Source organism: Phlebotomus argentipes, unplaced genomic scaffold, assembly GCF_947086385.1.
Source record: "Phlebotomus argentipes unplaced genomic scaffold, Phlebotomus argentipes genome assembly contig_2, whole genome shotgun sequence".
In the NCBI taxonomy this organism is placed as follows: Eukaryota; Metazoa; Arthropoda; class Insecta; order Diptera; family Psychodidae; genus Phlebotomus; species Phlebotomus argentipes.
The window spans coordinates 4,689,347-4,712,807 of NW_026776162.1; the positions used below are offsets into that span (position 1 = coordinate 4,689,347).

General features: G+C 44.1%; 4 protein-coding genes across 7 annotated transcripts; 3 read left to right on the forward strand and 1 right to left on the reverse strand.

Moving 5' to 3' along the window:
- Window positions 1–61: 61 nt before the first annotated feature.
- Window positions 62–2,428, forward strand: LOC132265318 (6-phosphogluconate dehydrogenase, decarboxylating). Its single transcript, XM_059765914.1, has 3 exons — window positions 62–180; window positions 248–471; window positions 1,074–2,428. Exons 1-3 carry the CDS (start codon window positions 173–175, stop codon window positions 2,285–2,287), a joined length of 1,446 nt encoding a protein of 481 aa, XP_059621897.1. The 5' UTR covers window positions 62–172; the 3' UTR covers window positions 2,288–2,428.
- Window positions 2,429–2,994: 566 nt separating this feature from the next.
- Window positions 2,995–3,604, forward strand: LOC132263241 (LYR motif-containing protein 4). The gene is made up of 3 exons (XM_059762911.1): window positions 2,995–3,170; window positions 3,232–3,352; window positions 3,413–3,604. The coding sequence occupies exons 1-3, from the start codon at window positions 3,091–3,093 to the stop codon at window positions 3,461–3,463; spliced, it is 252 nt and encodes an 83-aa protein (XP_059618894.1). The 5' UTR covers window positions 2,995–3,090; the 3' UTR covers window positions 3,464–3,604.
- Window positions 3,605–3,728: 124 nt separating this feature from the next.
- LOC132263221 (D-2-hydroxyglutarate dehydrogenase, mitochondrial) lies at window positions 3,729–11,041 on the reverse strand. 3 transcript variants are annotated; one of them, XM_059762891.1, is made up of 6 exons: window positions 10,875–11,041; window positions 7,421–7,545; window positions 6,082–6,790; window positions 4,505–4,791; window positions 4,285–4,450; window positions 3,729–4,227 (listed from the first exon to the last, which is right to left on the reverse strand). In XM_059762891.1, exons 2-6 carry the CDS (start codon window positions 7,523–7,525, stop codon window positions 3,968–3,970), a joined length of 1,527 nt encoding a protein of 508 aa, XP_059618874.1. In that variant the 5' UTR covers window positions 7,526–7,545; window positions 10,875–11,041; the 3' UTR covers window positions 3,729–3,967. The 3 variants fall into 3 exon arrangements, with proteins under 3 accessions (XP_059618874.1, XP_059618882.1, XP_059618866.1); XM_059762899.1 differs by lacking the exon at window positions 10,875–11,041 and adding an exon at window positions 9,940–10,470 and having other exon boundaries at window positions 7,421–7,534; XM_059762883.1 differs by lacking the exon at window positions 10,875–11,041 and adding an exon at window positions 9,940–10,470.
- LOC132263206 (polyhomeotic-proximal chromatin protein-like) lies at window positions 6,885–22,817 on the forward strand. Of its 2 annotated transcripts, none has more exons than XM_059762862.1 (4): window positions 6,885–6,961; window positions 17,151–19,908; window positions 20,325–20,700; window positions 21,398–22,817. In XM_059762862.1, exons 1-4 carry the CDS (start codon window positions 6,891–6,893, stop codon window positions 22,189–22,191), a joined length of 3,999 nt encoding a protein of 1,332 aa, XP_059618845.1. In that variant the 5' UTR covers window positions 6,885–6,890; the 3' UTR covers window positions 22,192–22,817. The 2 variants fall into 2 exon arrangements, with proteins under 2 accessions (XP_059618845.1, XP_059618853.1); XM_059762870.1 differs by lacking the exon at window positions 6,885–6,961 and adding an exon at window positions 13,965–14,344.
- The last annotated feature ends 644 nt before the right edge of the window (window positions 22,818–23,461 follow it).

Below are 23,461 nucleotides of genomic sequence, written 5' to 3' on the forward strand. Positions count from 1 at the left end.
TGGCGTGCCAGTGTTCGGTTGACCTTCCGCTCCAGTCGGCAAAGTCAAAATCTCAGATCATTTCACACTCGGCGGAGTTGCGACTTTGTGGTGCATTTACACGCTCCTCCAGTGAATAGGTTCAGTGCGACATTCCCTATCCGGTGCCCAGTGGAATTACCAGTGAAGAAGCATGGCTCAGTGAGTATTTCCCGTCGTAAGCGCCGCCGCGAGAACATGTCCTGGATTGTCTGGATTTGCTTTACAGGAAAGCGGACATCGCGCTCATCGGCCTGGCCGTGATGGGTCAGAACCTCATCCTCAACATGAACGATCATGGCTTCGTGGTGTGCGCCTTCAACAGGACGGTGGACAAGGTGCAGAACTTCCTCGCCAACGAGGCCAAGGGCACGAAGGTCATCGGCGCCACGTCCCTGCAAGACATGGTGGCCAAGCTGAAGACGCCGCGGAAGGTGATGATGCTGGTGAAAGGTAGAGCTTATCAGTCACGTTAGCGCGACTTATCGCGGTCCTCTTCGCATTGCCTATTGTGCACACTCTCCTGACTCAGCACTTCGCGGCTCTCTTGGCGCTCTCCGTGGGCTGCGCTCTCGCGTGACCCCCAAGCTTGACCGCGAAGAGACAGCGGAGCATTGAATTACGGCTCCACACCTGTAATTTCATGCTTATGCTGAAGGTTGTCACCTTTCGAATTGAGAGCACGTGAAAGTCGCACTGCAATCACGATCTTTTATTGGAATGATCTCACAAAATACTCTTGTTTATTCAATGTTTTTTGCGAAGTTAACAGTGTTAAAGAGAGAAGATGAGATGAGAGACGAGTTGAGAGAATTTTACTTAACGGCAGTGCTCACTTAATGTATTTTATTAGGCTAGAAAACGCTTAATGTTTTTGCTAAAGTCGAGTGAATGCGTACATTGTGTTGTTGTGTATCAAGATTGTTTTCAACGCTTTGAGTTGATTATGTACTTTGATAAGAAGTTGCAATAATTCTGGAGACCAAGCCAAGAAAGCCGCAATCACTGAAAGTGTTTGGAAGATTGTTCATGAATATTTTCCTCTTGTTTTGCAGCTGGAAGCGCCGTGGATGACTTCATTAAGCAGCTGTTGCCTCTGCTGTCGCCTGGCGATCTTATCATCGACGGCGGGAACTCCGAATACCAGGACACGACCAGGAGATGCGAGGAGCTGGAGAAGAAGGGAATCCTCTTTGTGGGCTCTGGAGTGAGTGGCGGCGAGGAGGGAGCGCGCCACGGTCCGTCCCTGATGCCTGGTGGCCACGAGAAGGCTTGGCCGCTCATCAAGGACATCTTCCAGGCGATCTGCGCCAAGGCCGGCGGCGAGCCGTGCTGCGACTGGGTGGGAGACGGCGGAGCCGGGCACTTCGTGAAGATGGTGCACAATGGGATCGAGTACGGAGACATGCAGCTGATCTGCGAGGCTTACGATCTGATGAAGGCGCTGGGCATGAGTCAGAAGGAGATGGCCGAGGCCTTCGATGAGTGGAACAGGAGCGAGCTGGACTCCTTCCTCATCGAGATCACGCGGGATATTCTGAACTTCAAGGATGACAAGGGCTACTTGCTTGAGAGGATTCGAGACACTGCCGGCCAGAAGGGCACTGGGAAGTGGACAGCCGTGGCCGCTCTCAATTACGGTGTGCCAGTGACTCTGATCGGGGAGGCTGTCTTCTCCAGATGCTTGTCCGCTCTCAAGGAGGAGCGAGTGAACGCCAGTCGCCATCTCAAGGGTCCCTCAGGATCTGCATCGGTTTCCGATCGCACGGAGTTCCTGAAACACATCAAGCACGCGCTGTATTGCTCCAAGATTGTCTCCTACACACAAGGATTCATGCTGATGCGAGAGGCGGCCAAGGAGTTCAACTGGCGCCTCAACTACGGAGGCATTGCTCTGATGTGGCGTGGCGGATGCATCATCCGCAGCGTCTTCCTGGGCAACATCAAGGAGGCCTTCACGCGCAATCCCAATCTCACGAATCTCCTCCTCGATGACTTCTTCCGCAAGGAGGTGACACGCTGCCAGGACTCGTGGCGCCAGGTGGTGAGCAAAGCAGTGCTCTGGGGCGTTCCCGTGCCTGCCTTGTCGGCCGCTCTCGCCTTCTACGATGGCTACAGAGCAGACAGACTGCCGGCAAACCTTCTCCAGGCTCAGAGAGACTACTTCGGTGCGCACACATATGAACTCCTCGGGCAGGAGGGAAAGTTCCACCACACAAACTGGACAGGAACTGGCGGGAATGTGTCGGCCAGCACCTATCAGGCATAAAATGCTGAGTTTTCGGGAGTATTTGGATCCATGGGAACATACTAATTTATTCCAGCGAATCTTTGTGATAAGCATTGGCTATTTTTGTACGATCTTTCTACCCAGTGGATGCTTTTGGGGACAATAAAATGGTTTTCAGTCAGTAAATGTTGTTATTTAAAGGGCATCCCTTTAAATTTGTGTGCTGGATTCCCAACTTGCGATATACGAGCGAATTCGCAACGACTATGCAGTCCAGTTGGGCCCAGCGATTCTTCGAGTTCGAAAAAAATTGGGACACGTTGGCATGCCACTTGGGCTGCAGTTGGGATGGAAGAAAGGTGAATGGTGAATTAGTTTTGGTGGCAAAGTTGATAACTGGAGAAAAATTGTAAAAAATGGGAATATCTCGGTAAGTTGATAGATTTTTATACCTATTCCATGCTCATTTCTTCCGTAAAATATGCTACTATGCCGGAGTACAAGGAATTTGGAGAGGAATCACTATAATTCTATAAAATTACAAAAAACCAGAACTGACCGGCTTTTCCTAATTTACGCTACTGCTTCATGAGAAACTCAAGTTATGGCCTCAATATTACTATAAATATGCCTTTTTCAACGTTTAGTCCGTGTGTCGTTAAAGATAAAGTCTCATAAAATTATTTTTGCGTAATTACGAAATAGGCGAAATACATATTCCCCACTGTTTTTGAGGTTAGAAAGAGGCAGAAAGAAATGTCAAATTCATCTGGTTTTGTTATCATTTCCTGCAGCGAGAAATTTGTCTGATTACTAGTGAAAATCGTGTAAATTCGTCAAAGATGAGTTCTAAGAGCAGCGTCTTGTCCCTCTACAAGACATTGCTGAGGGAATCTCAGAGGTTCTCCTCTTACAATTACAGGTAAATTAAGAGCAAAAACGCCTCTTGTGAGAGATTGTCATTGTCACTGTGATCTTTTCAGGGAATACGCCAGGAGGAGGATAAGAGATGCCTTCAGGGACAATAAGACGCTCTCAGACGCCGAATCGATAAAGAATCAATTGAAGTTTGCCAATGAAAATCTCCAAGTGATCCGGCGTCAGGTGGGAAGACGATTGAGGTTATCCGGAAACACAATCGACTCACGGAATCTTATCTTTCAGGCGTTAATTGGTGATCTCTACAAGTCCGACAAGCTGGTGATTGAGAAGTAGATTGGAAAGCCACATAGAAGACGATACAAAGTGTGATGGAGTATTCTGGCGAAGAGACTCAAATCTAGCATTGTTGAATCCGTTGATTTGTAAACTTTATGAAGAAATCCCCAGTTCATTACAGCATTTATTTAGGTAAAACGTTCTCTTTTTTCCTTCACCGTGATCAAATCGTGACTCACACCTTGATTCTGCTGAGTAATTTGTTTTCGGAAGCTCACACCGAAGAGATTAGCGTGAATGCGTAAGAAACTATTGATAAACCTTGAATTACTCTCTGTAGTTATGATTCTTCTGTAAACCGTGCTTAAGAGATAAAGTCAGTCTTTCAAAGTCACAAATATTGTATTTGAATGAAGGTAATATTTAGGTACAATAAGAAAAAATGCACAGAAAATCCACGAATTCTTGGCATCTTGAAATAATCACAATGATTTTAAGTAAAGGAAGTCAAGCCAAGAATGCTCAACAAGGTTTATTTTTCAAGTCTATCGAATTCAAGATTCACGAGTTTCTGGGCAACACTTTGTATGGATTGAGTATGCCATTGGGATCCAGGACAGCCTTCATTTCGCGCATTAAATCCAAAGCTTCAGGACTCTTGGAGTATTTCAGGTAACTCGGCTTGAGGAATCCAATTCCGTGCTCTGCACTTATGCTGCCTTTCAAATCACTCGTGAATTCATACACGAAGGGTTCGAGAAGTTTGTAGATTTCCTGTGTGAATTCCGGACAACTCACGTTGAGGTGCAAATTTGAGTCGCCTGCAAATATTATTCATGTGAAAAATCTATTTAGAAAACCCATTAATTAATCTCTACCTATGTGACCATATCCGCAAACTCGAGTTGCTAAACGGCCGACGCGTTTCTTCACAGCCGGAATAATGTCGTAAAATTGCTTGAGTGGCAGAGAAATGTCGTATTTGAAGCAAAATCCATCTTGAATGATGCCAGGAGCAATTCTTTCGCGCAAAAACCAAATATCCTAAACACGATAGATTGTTAAAAGTGTTGATAAATAAATTACTAGAAGATTTACCTTCATTTTCTTGGAGTCATTCGTTGTGGTTCCATCGAGAACAATTCCAGAATCCATTGCGCAGTTCAGGAAGTCGTGGAGTTTCTCTTCGTCGTGTTCTACGCGACTTCCGGACGTTTCAATCAACATGTAGAAAGGATAGTCGGCGATTGGCGAGGGATGATTGAAGGGTTTTGTGCTACACTCTAGCGATTCGGCATCGATCATTTCACACGACGAAAGAATCTCTCCTAGTTGTTGTTTAGCCATTAAGAATGTCTTCATGACATTTTCGTAGTTTTCTAGTCCTATTTTTTATCAGAGGAAAAAAGTAAGAAGTTTGGAAAAGATTATTGATTTGTTTATGAAAAAGGCTAATGAATGCAAAATATGTTAATTATACTATTCAATGATCTTTAAACACCTAGAAAAGTAAGAATTCCCATCAAATCGAATTAATTTGGTACACTTTATTATGAATATTGGTCAATTTGTTTATGCTGAAGAAATGCACACAAATGATCATGAAATCTTAATTTTTTGAGTGTGTTTCTTGCAAAGCTACATTTACATTACAAAATCACTCAAAAAATATCTACTGAGATGGTAAATTTGAAATTTTTCTTCACATCTTTGCTTTTCCAGATATTTCGTACTTTTTCTATTTGATTTTTGCTTATAATTTTGCGCAAAATTATCTAATTCCGTTTGCTCATTTTATTCTTTATGATAATACCACATTTCTGGCACATATAAATCAATTTGCTTAGCAATTGCATGCAAATATTCACTTGCAAAGCCATAGAAAAGCTTTTTCTGTAGCAAAAATCATTTATCCAGTAGTGAAAATTCAATTTTGTGAAAATATGAGTCAGCAAAGGATGTTGATTAATCTGAAAATCCCTATCATGAACTAGTAAAACGAATAAAACTAAGGGCCAAACACACGAAGGAATCGTAAGACGATTGAAAGTCACAGCTCTTATTAGAGTGTAGAGCCGACTGTAGACCTTTTTTTGGGATCTTAGTTCTCAGAAATGGTTGTTTATCGCCATATTTCAAGGATATTTTTGTCTGGTTCTTAATTCAGTGAGTTACTAAATGCTTTCAGTCCTCAACTACATTTGAAAGTGAAACGTTCGTTCAGAGTGAGGCAAAATGAACGGAAAATTGCATTTTCTGTGCAAAAAGTCCTGAGCTTCATCAAAACATTAAGTGTTTAAACATTTAAGGATATCCATTGATTCGGCAAGTAATCGGATGCGACAAAATACACTTAAGTTTGTCCACTCACAATTCAATAAGTGGGAAAATTTTGGGAAGAAAAATTACCCGCAATTTAGAAACGACGTAAATTTCACGGGTTTTCAATAGTTTCTCGTTTCTTTCTCCCTTCTTTTATCAACGTTTCGTCCCATAATCGAGGGCTTTATCATGCAAATTACGTGTTTGAGAGAGGTGAGTCTATTCAGAACGGTGACACTTAAATAATTAGGGCGTGAATGTGAAGGGGCGGAGCTTTTAAGTGGGCAGGAATCACACTCATCCAAGGATTAATTAAGTTAATTAGATCATTAAAAAAATTCATGGCGACTTACCGAGAAATGCCAGATTTATGGCTTTTGACGCAGCAGGACAGAAAATTGCAACTTTCGTGACAATCCCAAGAGTTCCTTCTGAGCCAATAAAAAGATGCTTCAGATGATATCCCGTGTTGTCCTTCTTGAAGTTCGACATGAGGTCAAGAATAGTTCCATCCGCTTTCACCACTTCCACACCCAACACGGATCCGTGCAAATTTCCGTAGCGCAGAAGTCTCAGACCTCCGGCGTTAGTGGAGACATTTCCACCAATGTGGCAGGATCCTTTAGCGCCCAAATCGAGTGGCATGCAGAGTCCCTGTTCGTGCACCTTTTCCTCAAGTTGCTCCAAAATGCTCCCTGCTTGACACACTACAATGCCTGAAACGCCATCAATTGCCTCGATTTTATTCATGGCCTGCATGGAGAGGACAATTTCGTCGAAGACTGGCACTGAACCACCCACAAGGCCAGTGTTGCCTCCTTGCGGACATACTGCGATCTTGCGCTTATTGCAGTACTTTAATATCTCAGATACTTCCTGGGTTGTTTTGGGCTTTAGCACCACGCGACTGTATCCACGCACGCTTTTTAGAAAGTCGATATTGTACGATTCAACCTCAGTTGCGTCGATAAGGATACGATTTTTACCCACAATTCCTTCAAATGTAGCCAAGTCATCTGGAGACAATTCGGCGTAATTCCCTCGTTTCACATTATATCGGTTCTAAATGAAGAAAAATACATCACTGCATTTTATTGTAGAACTAATTTTTGCTTATTTATTTGCTTGTATATCTTTTTATCTCTGTTCAGGTAATTTTATAATGAGGACCACTGCGGAATGTAATATCTTACGGAAATCATGTCAGGCTCAGTTCGTGAATTGGCTGATCAGGTTGGTTTGAATTATTATTTTTTTGGTTCTTAACCGGATTATGTGCATTTCACTTGTTATTCTGTGAATAATTTCTTAAAGATTTCTATGATAATGAAACAGGTTTGAATTATGTTGATGTACAACTAGATTTCCTAATTTTCTATCTTGTCTGTAATGCTTGTGATACGAATTGCCAAACATTCGAAATAATTCACGCATAAATAACCACATTTACAACCAGAATAGACATCAAAGCTATCCGCGAATGCGAAAGAAAGAGAGAAAATCATCATATTAATTCGCCGAATTCCATAGGTTGACCGCTGAAATTTATGGTCTCTGGTATCAAATTACCATTAATAAATAACCGGACAATATAAGAAATGGGATTGGGCTTGTAAAAAATTATAAATGGCATTTTCAACCATTTTGAATAAAAAACGTCGTGTGATTTCTTTCTAATAAATTTATCGTTACCTTTGTGAGATCCGGAGCATTGCTGGAAGCACTGCAGTATTTCCGGATGCTTCGGCATGCTCTCCAGTTAAGTAGGCGATACGAAGACCGTCCCCACAATGCCATGTGAATGTTCTGCGGATTTTCTAGGGAAGATTGGACAAATATTGAACAATTAGCGAAAAACCAACCATCTTGTTGTGTTCGGTTCGCTGCTTAATTCCGTCTCATTCTATCATCTTAAACGTGACATGTCACGGTTGGAGCCCCTTTCCTATTTTTTGTCTTATGCAAACCATTTTACGTTTGCCCAATTGTGTAAGACCGCGATATAGTTTCATTTCTCTTTCACACTCATTTGCTTGAACATCACAGCGACACAGCCACATCATTGGTTAACTCGTGCGATTGCGTATTAAATGCCGTCATTTCAAGCTTATTATTAGTGTTATTGGGTTTTATCTTTCCTCTCAATACGCTCGACGCAGTGCTATAGCGTATATCTGTTAGCACATTGCTCGCATAAGAAATCCGTCTGTGGCCGATATATAGCTGCTCACTCACACCCTCAGCTATTGATGAGCGAGGGAACTTTATTCGGACTACCGCCATCTCTGTCTATATGTTGTAAAAAAGACGATAAACGAACCTCGGACGAAGCAATAATTGAAATTTCCGTGAACAGCCTTTTAAAATAGATTTTGAGATAGTCCGTTTCGTTATTTAGGCTCTTTTTTGCTTAATCTTTCAAGATTTCTTATGGGAAAAATGGTATAACAGCTCCTGTTGAGATTGGTTTGTTTTTATAGGATTGATAATTGGATTAGCTGATTAGCAATTTGCAATATCAGTTTGTTTTGAATGTAAATCAGTTGCAAATATAATTTAGTGAAAACAATTTACAAATATCTCATTGTCAAGTCAACAGTGATATACTCTTTCGTCTACTAAGCCTTCAATCTAATTGGAAAAAGCAATTTTTTATTTTTTCCGAATCAACATTTTTTCAGCATCTGTCATGAATACTTTGCTGTCGTCTTGTGTTGCTGTATTTTAATATATTTGTAGGCAGGGTTTTATGAATTAGTATGCTATAGTGTGAAACATCAAAATGGAGAACCGGATGGCAGATCTCTTTGTCCTTCCTGAGTATAACCACATTTTTTGGCGCCATACTATAGAAATACTCAGTTCTCTTTGCTATAGATTCTCGTCTTTCCAGCAAACACAACATTTTGTTCACGTAGATTTGTCTCTTTTGCTTCTTTGGTGTCTCCTTGTCACGAATCTAGTTTGCTCTTTCCAACGAATGGGTCTTTCAGTATGGGTGATCCGACATATTCTCAAGTACTGCTGCTCGCCATATTCACATGCGACTTCCCCTTCGAATACACACTGAATTACCCCCATTTTGTCACAATGGTGTTCCCCTCTCTGGCACACATCAACCGAGTGCGTTCCTATTGGTGGGCGTTTAGTCCAATCGCACGGAATGCGAGACACGTCACAGCTGCCGCGTAGCCACTAAGAAAATCTCTGAGATAGTTACCCGTCGGGCCCCGCTGTGTGTGAGTGCTTGAGAGACGAAGAAGGTATCATGCTCTGTTCAATTTGATATACTCCTATATAGCTATAATGAAGCAATAGCAGTGAGGGAGAAAAAAGAGCACTGGATCACGACTCGGTGCAACTTGAATGCTATTTCGAGCTATTTTTTCCACACTCTCCAGTAGTGCTCCTTGAGACGTGGTGAAGAAAATGTAAGTAAAATTTTCAATTTTCATCCACTGTGTGCATCGTGGTGATTAATGAGTGCCTGAGAAAGTGTGTACGCCATATTGGTGTGTGCGTGTTGAAATATATCAACTCAAGCAATTTTCACTGGCCGTGAGTGAAGGGGGAAAACTTCTGAGTGCCTCGATGGAGGGTACTTGACACTATCCCGTTGGTATGACTGCCTCTGTGGGATCTGAACTATTATTGCTATGGGGCAAATTGAAGGTTTTCTGCTGACGGATTTTAGAAATGGTTTCGAGAGAGGAGTTCCATGGTGAGACGGTGAAAAACGCACTACAAGAGTGCTTTGAATGCTTTTGCCGGTGGCCCTATGGACGAGTCCATTGTGTGGCGCTGCCACAGCCGAGGGGTTTCCACTTTCCTCGCAGTTCGGCCAGTTCCGAAGGCATTTCGGGTCGTATGCGCCAGAGAAGTCTCTCGCATTCGAATATGGTGTGCGAGCGAGAGTTTTTTGTCGGTGTGGAGTTTAGGGAGTGCAAAGGGTGTAATTAGATGTTCCACAGCGAGACATGCAGCAATGGCGTCAGTTAGAGTGAGTGAAATATAGGGGATAACATATGAGAACGTAATAATGCACTCTTAGCACTATGACACCTCTCTTGGCATTGACTTGTTCTTTAGGATAAGTAGCTCCGCCACAATTCACACACTCATGCTCCCCAGCGATATGTCTCACGGTGTGAGACCAAGGTGAGGGAATGAAAGTGAAATGAATGGAAAAATATGTTCCACCAAAAACTCACATTCCGATTAGACTGGGTTGGCCGTTTGCAACAATGGGAAACACACTGGTAATGCTGAAGACGACAAAGTTTTCACATTTTTCACTGAATACTCTCTGGGTTTTTTGTGCCTCTGTCACTTGGGATAGAGAGCCGAGAGAAATAAAATATGCAAACACTTGGAAAGAGAAAAAATTTGCGACTACTCAGTATATCAACGGGGCGCAGACGAGTTGGTCCCCTTTAATCTCTCTCGAGATATGCCGCTCTGTATCAACGTATACATCTATGGAAGAGTATCCAATGTTGCGATGGGCAGATCTGTGATTCGCCAGAGCGAAAGAGAAAGCCTAGCCATCTACAGTCACACCTATAGATATTCTTCCATTTTGGAGCAGTGCGAAGTGGGATGAGCGTGATAAAAGAAAATAAACAATCGCAAAGAAAATTGATCTATCAAGCTGGTCGTCTCGGGTAGTATACTTGACGAAACCCTGTGAGTCTGTTGCCGAGGAAATGAGGTGCATCGAAAGGTTGGCAGATGTGACCAAAGTGCAAGGTAAAGAGGAGGAACTTTTCGGAATACTTCGACTTTTTACCCGACGGCGGGCAAAACTTTGTTCATTATTTTCGGAATCAGTAGTAAAAACGTTTCAGAATAATACCAAAGTACTCCAGTTCCTCTGTATTAATTACACTCTTCCTTTGAGAAGTACATTTCGCGAACACGAATTGCTTCTTGTAGGGGAAAGTTGCTGCAAACGGTTCATGAATACTGAGCAAAAATCCCATGAGTCCCATGAATATTGTCATTCAAATCACAGCACATTAATAAGAAATATGCTTTTGAAAGTCTGTGTGGAATATTAATCCAGAGCCAAATCTTGTCTTATGAAGTTATACAAATATAGATTTATCACCAAAAATGCTTGATTTTAATTCTCACATTTACTCACTATAGAACCAAGCGTGGAAATATAAATTTTTTATACAGAAAATTTTCACTGCCTTATCGCCACTAAAACAGAGCACTAATTAGAAAAGTTCGTGAATTCCACTTGACCGAGGAGCACTGAGCAATGAACACAGAGTCGTTTAATACGACAGAATGGCAAGAAAAGTAAATGGAAAATAAACAGAAATCGCTTATTATCACAATATTGCGTTGCTCTTTCTAGAGTTGAGGAATCAGTGTTGGTATACAGCGACGAGAGAAGATTGTGTGGGTAATAATGAATATGATATACATAGTCTTTCACCACTGAAGACGAATCAAACGTGTCAAGAGGCGCTGTTTGGCGTATGTTTTCGGTAAGGCCGTCGTAGCGCGAACAGCTGATCGCGCTGGCACAGTGACCCAAACAGAAATACATCAATAAGTAAATAAACAATCTATCGACACATTGCAAATTTACATCTGAGAATGCGATATGCTGCTCACATGATAAAGTAAAGAACACTCCTACAATGATACAAGCAAATGGGTGTACGAAGCCCTTTAATCTCCTTATTTTCATATATCTATAGAATATAGATAGATGCGGAATATAAGGCATACAGACCGTATCTCTTGTCTCTTCATTAGAGGAAATTGAAGAGGAAATTGAAGCCTTTTATGTTTTTGAGGTTAAGAAACAAAAAAAACGCCTGATATATTTGTTTACCATAGTATAGGAGTGATATAGTCGTAGTCTCATTCCTTCTCGTGCCATAAGAAGCTTTCTTTCTTGCTCTACTTGAGTTGTTGCTAGTTAATAACAAAAAACCAGCATGCAAGGTATGTCTGTTTCGCTTGACAAATACGAATTCAATGCACGTTTCAAATACAGCACAGCGTGTATGAATGGGTGATAATGTGTATGTAGGTGTATGCTTACTTTAAAACAGAATGTACGCGCAGAAAGAGATGGGGTACAGCAGTTCACTAAGAATATCTGAGTGTTTATTTTAAAGTCAGCCGAATTGGAGTGCTTTAATTTATCACACAATTCCCAATCTTTCGGATGGATCAGATCGCTTCGACTCAAAAAAAAAAACGTCTAGCCTAACCCTAGAGTTCCATGATGTATATGTATGAATGAATTGCTTTTTTGCGTCTAGCTGTAATCATACTTAACTGTAGAGGGAAGAATATTGATGAGGGAAATTTGAAATGCAAAAAAGAGAAATTGAAGTGAGAAAGAAAAAAATGTACGGGGCGCCTGAAATAAAATCAATATTAACTCTGGTCTCTTGCTGAGATGCCAGGCGAGTGTGTGAGTGGAAGAGAATGTTACCGTTTCGAACATTCTATCTCTGTTGCGCGGTAGATGAGTAAGAAGCTATGGTGTGGTGGGGGAAAAGAAAATTATTGGCCATCCCCTCTCTGGTGAAAAATAAAGAGGTAGGTGTTGCTAGATGACTATAAAACTCTGAATATGCGCACAAATGTCACTGAAGAGTGCGCAAGTCTCGCCATTGTGTGACAGTGGTGGGGGTAATGATACTCTTCTATTCTACTCTATCCAGCCTACATATTTATATGTATAGAGTGAAATTTCAAACTGAACCCCATGGATTTCAGAGGTAGAGTACAAAATCTCACATCAACATTTCTACCTGGATGTATTTCTTCGTTCCCAGTATTCCCTCTGGTGGAGATGTAATGGGGGTGGGTGGGGATCAAAGCTATGTGGATACGGGTTGTGAAATATTTAAGGTGGGCTGGGGAGGAATGAATGCAGGCTATGTCCGGGCAGAATTTAGATGGTAGTTTTGGTGCATTTGACCATTTAGCATGGTCGACACATTCTCATCACCTTCACCATCCAAATCGGGTGAATGCTAAGTCATAGCATTGACAAACAAACCGCAATAACAATGAGTATGCTGAGGAAAGCCATTGAATTATGCGATACGGCATTTGCATTTCTGCACATGTCACGAGTGTGGGATCGTACGGAAAGTTGCACAATGAATTTTCACGTGAGAAAATTTTCTTTGATGCCAAAGATCAGCGCCAGCATCCGATCGAAAATCCCAGCCCACTTGTCAGTCAGAAGATATATTGCGAAAGGAAGTTGTGCAGTGGTTGATGGTTGTAATTTATTCAGCATGCAGAGATGGTATCTCGGTGTGTACATGATGGTTGAGATAGGGGACAGGGAAGAGAGATGCAAATTCGTAAAATGGCTGAAGTAAGTTTAGGGTTTTGCCGTTCCCTTTCTCCGAATCATCCTGGCAATGCTTAATCTTCCGTTCTCTTTGGATGGGATTTCAATGCTTGATGAGAAACAGAACAAATATAGGCAACAATGGGAGTGAATGAGATGGCAGCGGTATGATAATATTTCAGAGAGGCGATATTTTACCCAGCGTTTCAATGGACCGATATACATATAACCCGGGACCACTCGGTTGAGCATACTTGAGTAATGTAAACTGGTTCCCTGATATTTGCCTCGGACTGTGTGCGTTGCGTGTTTGTTTTTTGTGCGAGCAACTCTATGTTGTCGCTGTGTGCGGCGAGTATTTCATTATAAATGGTTTCCCAGCCCATACGAAATGGGGGAAATGAAACAGCTAGCGTTGCATGAGAGGAATGCCAAGAGCGCTCACGGGTCGAGCGTTGTGTATAGACGGTCGGACGCAAGAGGGAAGAGACGCGACTGTCGAGGAGGAAAGGAATAAAAAAACAAAATGAGGGTCTGTTCGCTTTTGTGCCTTTTACTGCGAGCGAACATGTAACGACGAGTAATTTATAAGCGAGGGACCGATGAATCCCCTGGTGGTACCGACAAAAGCGAAGACCGAAGGCGTGAGAGAGAGAGAGAAGCTCTGCTAACTATCGAGGGGAGACTTGTTTGCCGTGCATGAGACGGTGCCAGATGGCACTGGCGGTGCGATGGTGTGAGTGAAGTGATGGGAGAGAGCGGGACGAGTGCTAATGCCACGGAATGGGTGTGAAGAGAGTGGAAGGTGAAATACCAATGGCGGTGCCGCTTGGCTTCGCTTTTTGTTTGGCTGACTGAAAACCTTCACTGCCCTCTCCATTTTCATTTCATCAGTGCGCACTTGTGGTTCATACACGTTCATTTGTTTTATTCCACTGAAAATTTGATAGCTGGCAAAATAGACTTTCCGCTGCCTTCGCGCTGTGTACTGATTACATTGTGTGATCTTTGATGTGTGGTTGCTGCAGTGAAACAGGAAGAGCCAGTAGATTTTGATAACGTCAAAAGATAGTGCGTCAAGGAGAGAGAGACAGAAAAAAAATGTGTGCCATATCTAGTTGGTGAAACTTGTGGTCTTCTTTTTCTCCTATATGTTCCGTTTGATTTCGTGATTTTTTCTGGCCCAGGAGTATAATTTCAGCAGAAAGTTATTATACCTCAGTTCAATATTACACTATTATGGAACGAAGAACATTTCGGTTTTTTACAAAGAGGTATCTTTTTATTTATATTTATTTAGTTTAGCTCATACCTTCTTTTCCTCTCACTCACACGTTCCCTTATTTTTATTTCATTTATGGTAATATCATGTATAAAATATAGTAGAAACCGGTTTTAGAGGATAGTGGAAAAAAAGAAAAGGTTGGTTTCATAAATTGCAGTATCTAACTTTGATGTTGTGTGGTGGCGTGCGTGGTGAATGTGTGTTTGCTTGGGAGACAGTGTGTGTGCTTCTACTTATCACTGTTTTTCTCTCTCGCACGCAATGGAGAAGACAAGACTACCTCTCGTCTCTCTCACTCTGTCCACACAGGCATACCATGACTACAACCTCACACACTAATGTAGGCCATGTCGCCATATTTGCCAATTTAAAGAGTCTCTTTTGCATACACTTGAGGGTTTTCTTCACTTCTCCTTTCCCTCCAAATTTCTTTCGTTGGCCTTTCGCAGAAATTTCAGCTCTGGGCCGAGATGCATGGTGTGAAGGGTCATTATGACCCGAAAGGTGTCCTTAACCTCCGCAAAGCAGTGACTCGGCATTTGCATACCAGTTGTCCTTAAATATCACCCAAGGTATGCAATTTTATGTGGAAAAGAAGGCTCAAGTCTCAAGTGCGGAGAAGGAATTGAAAATTACATCTTCTCTCGCCTGGGTATTTGCAATAAAAAACCGGTTTGGTGCGACTGAGACCACACTATATAGATGGGCTGCTGTGTGCGGTTGGGGAAACTACACCAGGGGCAAATGTAAATTCTCAGGGAGGAAAATTCATGGAATTTTTCTCTTTGTCCAGCTTCGTTATGTATACACGCCAGAAGTGGGTTGGGCGGGGGTTCGGGTGAAAGAGAGAGAGTGCCTATCCCGTACGGAAATTTGAGGTTAGCTCTATAAATGTGTGATTCGCTCGAAAGCGAACGCAATAATGTTACATTGTATTAACGAGAAGACACTTAACGTGTAATTTTATATCAGTTTTTACTCACTTTTTGCACGGCCGTGCACGAAAATAAGAGCTAAACGTCTTCACCACACTTGCATATGATTCAGAGAAGAGAGGAATGATGGCATGAGATGGCAATACGGGATGACTGAGCTCAGTCAGAGGCACTTTTGGTGTGTGCGCGAAAGAGATGGAGGCTGAACGGTTGTGCGGGGCAGCAGAAGTCAAGTCAAATTGCTTGATTTTTATCAATTTCATGTCATATTCATATGGTTGAAGGTGCAAGAAGTGGCATGGAGAGAAAGAGAGTGTGTGTATCAAGGGAGAGAAATTAACACATTTTAATACATGTACTAACCAAGAAGCGTGGAAAATCATGAGCACTCTTCAGTGCAGAAGAGGAGCTTCACCATTAAATTGCTTTAATTAAAATTCTGCAGTTTTTAGAAGGAACATGATGAAATTATTTCTTCATGCAATGAGGAAACGAGTGAGTGAGATGATAAATGATGGAATGAAGAGAGAAAGATGGAGAGAGAGAGAATTGGGAAAAAAACAGAAAAAAGCAGAAACGCCCTCCTGGGCAGAGAAAAACTTTATGTGGACCCTCAATTCATATACATTAACATTAAAAGTAGTGGTATAAAAAACGAGAGAATGAAGTAAAAACATTACGTGAAAGTTTTTCATCCCCTTTTATTGCTACTCTCAGTCAGTTTTTTTTTATTATAAGTATAGGACATTATAGTTGGTATTTCCCATGCAGTTTTTTCTAATGTTTGACGTAAAATTTGGCGAGACATTGAGATAGAATTGTGTAAAAACTAGTGTAGAAATAATTAAAGACACTTTAATTAGTTGACGCAAAGATTAGAACTCTCAAAAAATACCGATTCGTGTAACATGTGAACTTTCACATTCATCAAATTCTATGATGGCTGATTTGGTGACTTTACTGCATTTGTTAGAATGTTTCTATATCTGTATAAATCTGTTGTAATCACTGTAATCTGGATACAGAGTTGTATCAACATTTGCGTATATCTTGGAAAAACAAAATTAGTTGCTGGCTTCAATGAACGCAATTTACACCTGGGAATTTTTACGGATCACTGAAGCAGGTCAACAAATGCCATGGACAAACTCGTGAAATGTATGCAGAAAAAAAATCAAAGCCCCAGGAGAGGAAAATGGTGTCCAAGGGAAAATTGCATTATATGCTAATGCCATGACGGAGTTTGCAGAGTGCAAAACAGCATCCCAGCGACCTGATTGAGCGTTTTCCTGCGAATTCCCAGCATCAGTTGACATTTGGTCTTTGGCATAAACAACATTGGGTTTGGATCTGCTCAGTTTGACGAAAATTTTCCTCACTCTGTGAGGGCTGAAAGACTTTCTCCTCTGAGTTTGTGTGTGTGTGTAGTGAATGGGCAGGAGGATGAAGAGACGTATTCTGAGTCGCATGAAAAACACGAAAGCCTATTCCCCCTCGGAATTGTGCATTGGGTGAGTGAATGAGAGATGGTGTGGAGGGTGCGATGTGAGAAAAAGGCGCCCCTTTCGCGTGCATAAGGAAAAATTGCAATTGAGCTGGCTGAGGTACACGAGAGGGTGTCCCATGACTTCCAACCCCTCGGAGGGATGGCGTGTGTGAGTTGACTGGAGAAAATGGATGGATTTTGTTGGGAAGTTTCAGCAAGACTGAGGGTTCAGAGGCCTCTCCCTTTTGCTTTTGTAGGGTTGCAAGCAAAAACACAATGTCCCTCCGCGTATTCGAGTGTGTATTTTGCCATCTGGGTGGGAAGTGGTCCAAAGAATTAGCAGTTATTGATGGAAATTGTTTGTCTCATTGCAGATCGGAACACTACAACAATTTGCAGAAGCAGGAAGAGGAGGAGAAATTGAATGGCATTGTGAACAACAACAATCAGAGCTCACCAATAAAGGACATTCCGCAGAGTGTGGACGCTGGGCAGAAGTCCGTGAACGGCAAAGGAGCTGAGGACGTCGAGGAGGCGCCGAAGAGTGGAGTTGCAGAGGAGAGTGGAGCATCTGGTGGCGGTGGTGAGAGGAGCAGTGCTGAGCAGAAGCAGACGCCAACGAAGGAGGTTCAGCCACCGAGTCAGGAGGGGAGTGAGGTGAAGAAGGTGCGACAGAAGCAGCCCAAGTCAGAACACACTCCATCGTCGCAGCACTCGAAGACAGCGTTGGCCAATGGGAAGCGACATGGCAGTCCATCAGGATCTGGCGGCAGTACTTTTATGCGAATAGCTCCTGCCCCTGCATCAACGCCAACACACTCCACGAGTGGACAGCACACGCCATTGCAGAGCACAGCGGGAAAGAGTGTCCCGAGTCAAGTGAATAGTGAGAGACCGCTGAAGTGTTTGGAGACTCTCGCCCAGAAGGCGGGAATCACGTTCGACGAGAAGTACGAAGTGGCGAATACACTCATTAAGCTGGAGAAGTCTCAGAGTCCGGCGCAGCAGCCGGTGGCTGCGCAACAGCCGCAGCCAGTGCCGCTGGCCCTGTCTCAGGAGCAATTCCAGCAGCTTCATCAGCAACTCCAGTTGCACTCTGCATTCGCAGGCAATGCGATTCAGGTGAAACAGGAGTTTCCCCATCAGGCCACAGCTCAGCCGACAATGCAAATGTCGACGGAGATCAAGCAGCAAATTGTGGATGTGGCCAATCAGCAGCACCAGCAGCAGGCTCAAGTGCAGCAAATGCAAGTGATCGACAGCGCCCAGGCGACCCACCAGCAAAACCCACCGAGCAGTGGAGCTGCCAATGCGATGGGGCCACCGCAAACGTCCACGACCATCAGCACGATGTCACCTCTGCACGCGATGCCGGCCAATCAGGTGCCCGCCGAGTGGCAGCACGGACGCGTCCAGGTGCTGCAGCAACCCATCCAGAATCCGGCGTATCTGCAGCAACTGTACAGTCCGCAAGTGCTGATGCCCGGCAATATCTTGCATTCAGGCCTGGGACAACAGCAGATCCAGGTGATTGCGGCAGGGAAGCCCTTCCAGAGCGCCCCACAAATGCTGGCCACCACAGCGCAGGGAAAGCCGGTGATTGGAAGCAGTGCTGGGGGATTCAGTGGCACATACGCCTTGCCGACGATTCCCTCGAGTCAGGCACAGGCTCTTCTCTTCAGTCCCGTGAGCGTGTTGAGTTCTCAGCCGCAGCAACAGCAGCAGAATCTGCTGTCCACGATGCAGGCACCTCAGGCGGGAAAGCCGCTCAGCGAGCAGGATATGCAGAAGGCCTTGGCTGGCCAGAAGGTGTTGCAGAAGGTGGCGGCGTCTTCGGCAGCTGTGCAGAATATTGTTGCATCGGCCGCAACGCCTGCACCACAGGGAGCGACGACTGCTGGTGCGGCTCCTGGCCAGCAGTGTGTTCAAGTGTCGCAGGCCATGCCTACGCAGATCATCTCACCGCTGCAGCAGCCGAGTACGCAGCAGATGCAATTCGCTCCCTGGCTGGCGCAGGGCGTTCAGCAGTTCTGGACGACGAATGGGCTTCAATCGCAAGCATTGCTGACGCAAAATCCCATCATCTTCCGCGGTGCTGCTCAGCCAGATGGGTCACAGAGCATGTTCGCTGTGCAGCCGAATCCCCAGGCGGCGGCACCGCAGGTGATCCAGGCACAGCCCCAGAATCCCACGATAACACTACCATGCAATATGCAGCCGAGTGTGGTGAATAAGCAGCCGCAGCGCGTCGCCACGGAGACGATAGCGCCTAAACAGCCAGCGCGGGCGGCTCCTATTCTACCTCAGGGCGGCGGTGGTGGCGGTGGCGCGCAGCAGATTCGGCCAGCATCGTCGGTGTCCACCCAGACGCAGCAGAACCAGGTGGTGCTGAAGCCGGGTAAATTGCGCGCCAAGCCGCACACCGTGCGCCCCAGTGCTCCGGGGACAATTAAGGGGGACGCTATGATTCAGGCGAAGATCGTGGGTGGCCAAGTGACGCACTCCGTGGCGCAGTCGATGCCACAGCAGACGATGCATCAGGTGATGACGTCGGCGGGTAGCAAAATGGTCGTCATGAGCACCAATCCGGGCACACCAATCAACATTGGGGCCACACAGTTGGCGCAGATGACCACGGCCCAGCCGGCGCAGCAAATCCAAATCGCCACGGACAAACAGTCCATGCAGATGCAACAGCAAGTGCACCAGCAAAAGCCGCCGATTCAGGCGCAGCGGACGGCGTCACAAGTGTTCCAGCCACAGGTGGTGCAGCACATCCAGCAACTCCAGCAGCAGATGCACCCACAACCCACCGCGATCTCGCAGCAGGCATTCCTGCAGACGCAGCAGCAGCAGCAACAGGCCGTGCAGAATCAACTGCTGCAGCAACAGCAGCAACAGATCGTGATTCAGCAGCAGGGTGGAGCGCAACCCCCACAAGTGCTCACAGTGACTGCGGCTGGTCAGCAGCCGGCCACAATCCAGCCGAAGCCGTCGACGATGGTCATCGGGACGTCACAGCACCAGATTGTGGCGGATCGTGGTGCTGTGAGCACCGTGGCGGCCATCACCAGTACCTCCAATCCCGTCCAGGTGGTCCCCAGTTCGGCCATCCTCAATCAAGTCAACACGGTGAGTCTCGACACTGTCTATTAAGTCATTAAATCTAGATTATATCGCGCTATTACACTCCCTAATTGAGTTGCTCTTAATGGGCTAAATGGGAAATTATGCAGTGCAGAGATAGTGCATAGGGTTATTCCATGAAATAATTGAGACTTTCATAAATTCTCTGTCTATATTCTATTCAATTTTCCAGTCGAAATTATTGATTTTCTCCATACACAATGCACAAATGTGCTATTTTCTCAATAAACGGGAATTATTTATTCAGACCACCTTTGCGAAACCACCCCATTTCTCGATGCATCACTAATTTATTGATGATTTTGTGATTGTTGGCTGCAACACAGTGCATAAATTTTCCCACAATGAATGTGCTTGTCAGATATTTCCTGAAGCTAACGTGCGCGTGTGTCTTTTTGCAGCAATTGGGAACGTTGGCGGCTTCGGCAAATCTCATTGGACCGCTGACCTCTCCTCAGGCGCCACTGCAGCCTCCACCGAATCCCCTCGTGGCCATGACGACTCTCTCAGCAGCTCCTCTGTCGGCAATTGCCGTGGGGAATCCGCCAGTCAGTAAGGACATTGCTGTGACCACTTCGGAAGCGCCCAAGACAGCGGATGCGAGCAGCGGAGGAAACAAACAGACTGAAACTCCCGCCACGGTGACAACGAGTGCAACAGGAGCCACCGGGGTGTCGGAAACATCGGCATCCGTCACGATTTCCACAGTTACCGTGACGAGCACGGGCGCTACTCATACTCAGGAGACACTCTCCAATGGGAAACCTTCTGCCACAGGTATTACAATGTAGCCAATATAAAATTGCTGACAGATTTATTCTAATCATGCAGCGGAAGTGATTGTCTTCTGAAGACAGAGGTCATTTCATTGATGGGCGGGGCGTAAAAGTGGGCGGAGTTTCGTAAACTGTTCCCTTTGCAAATTATCCTCATAATACTCCTGATTTTAACTTTGTCGTACGCTGAAAAAAAAACTCCTTCAAATCTTTCAGCTCGAAGGAAACGCTTTTGCATTTATACATTCAAACTGTTTTATTCAGTTGCATTAATATAACCGACATGAACTTAGAAAATAGCTTTTTAATCTATGCATGCGCATAAAATGGTATTTATTATTCCTTTTTCATCTTTCACTATTGAGTAAGACTTTATGATACCGTGTAATTAAGCTTTTTATTGCCTGTGGATCTCTTCTTCACTCTATCAATATATAATCATTTGCATTAGTGGCTAATTGAAACCAGATTCTGGAGACAGGTTCGACGAGAATCAAGCAGTCATCTTGAGAATTTACACTCTTACTTCACTTTTATCCTAGACCTAGATTTATTATTGAAAAATTAATCATCTTTGAAGTATACACGCCTCACTGAAAGCATGATTCACTTCTTTCGTAGAATAAATTTTCTTTATGAAATTATTCAGTGCGTTTCATCAGCGATGATTCACTGTATTTGTTCTTGTTTGTTTGCAGCTGAATCGCCGAAGAAGGCGGCAAAAGTTGACGCTGCCTCTGGACCGACGAAACCCGGCGACAGTCCGATGAAGGATGTGGCCAAGACGAATGGCACAATGGCGACTGTGGAGGCGGCGGAGGCGAATGGCGAGACGAAGTCAGAGAAGGCAGTCCTCAAGGCGACCGTGAAGCCCCAAGTGCTGACGCATGTGATAGAGGGCTTTGTGATTCAGGAGGCGAACGAGCCATTCGCGGTCACGCGGCAGCGCTATCCTGAGCGCGATGCCACAGAAGAGCCGCCAAAGAAGAAGGAGAAGGGCAGTCCGCCAATGTCTCCGCTCAGCTCGGCTGAGATGGCGTGCGAGTATTGTGGCAAGACAGAGCTGAAGTCGAAGATGAAGAAGAAGCGCTTCTGCTCGATGTCGTGTGCCAAGGCGTCCAAGGATGCCGGAGCGAATCCTCAGGCTGTCGAGAGTGCGAAGGGCGCGAGCAGTGGCGTTCCGGTGAATGGAACTGATGCCATGGAGGTACAGGAGGACGGAACGGGTGATCAGGCTGAGGAGGTGCCCGTGATGGTGCGCTGGACGGTGCAGGAAGTGTGCGATTTCATAAAGAATCTGCCTGGATGCAGTGAATTGGCGGAGGACTTTGCACACCAGGAGATTGATGGGCAGGCTCTGTTGCTGCTCAAGGAGAATCATCTGGTGAATGCAATGGGAATCAAGCTGGGACCGGCGCTGAAGATTGTCGCCAAGGTTGAGGCACTGCGTCTGGGCACGGCGAATGGAGAGAAGGAGGGACAGACTCAATAGAGAAACAGAGTATAGAAGGGTTGAATTTTACCGATTTTACTGTGTAAATGTTTTTGACGTGCAAAAACCTTCCTGAAGTCACCTGTAAAATTTTCTGTAGAGGTGAAAAAGAATTTGTATTTATACCTAATGTGAAAATATGATTTTATTTGTATACTGTCGACTTTTCTGCTGCAATGATCTTATAAATGTATAAAAAAAAGGAATAAGGCATGAAACCACTTCTTGGGTGGTTTACGTTTGTATTATAATTATGAAATTTCGTGGTATAATAGGACGTCTTTAAGTCTACAATAAGGTCGTGTTGGAGAGCCATTAAAGAGGCAAAGTTGATTTTCTCCACACTTGCGACACTTTTATAAATTGCAAAAGAAAAAAAACAACTGGATCTTATACTATCTTGTTAGAGAGATAAAATATACTCGAGTGTAAAAATTGCATTGTTCAATTAGTCTCTCTCGTCACAATGTACAGTTCTTTCAATGGGGAGAGAGAGAGAGAGAGAAAAACACTTTTTTTTATATTATTAATTAGTTTTCTATGTACTGTACATATACATGGCAACATAGGTTATGCATATGCTAAGGAAAAAATAACGTGAAGTTGTGAATAAAGCATACTTTTGTGATCAATTGACGGTGTGTGTATGTTGAGTGAGGGAAATGGCTTCGGGATTGACAAAGCCCTGGGTGAAAAGGCACAAGAGTTCTGCTGGGAATTTATGTATCTGGGTCGATGGCATAAAAGGCATACCTTTTCTCGTAACAAATTTTTATGGTAAGCAGGAAGAAGAAGTTCGATAAACAATTATCTGTCCTCAGGAAGTGAATTCACCGAACATCATCTATCAAGCAGGAGCATTTCCATTTTTTATTTTCACCCTCTGCATAATTTTCAATTAAGGTGCAGAGAGACTTTTCTCTCCCCTCTTATCGGGTTGGTGCAAATTGTGTGTCCTCCAGTCCCCGAGGGGTGAGAACAAATCCTCGCACATTGAGAGAAACAAGAGCGCACTCAGTTGCTGACGGATTTCATAAATTAAGCTTTTGTGATGAGACTTTCATATGTGCAATGGCAATGCGATGTGAGTTACTCCTATGGTTGATTCATGAGAAGATATTAATAACTGAAATAATTGTGGATTTCAAAGAGCTTTCATTGAATTCGCGTTTTATTATCCCTTCGCAGTTTGTATGAAGTTTAATGGACGCGCGCTTTGGAGCGCATTTTCAGAATTCGATTTATTAGGGAGAAACTGGATAAGCTCCAT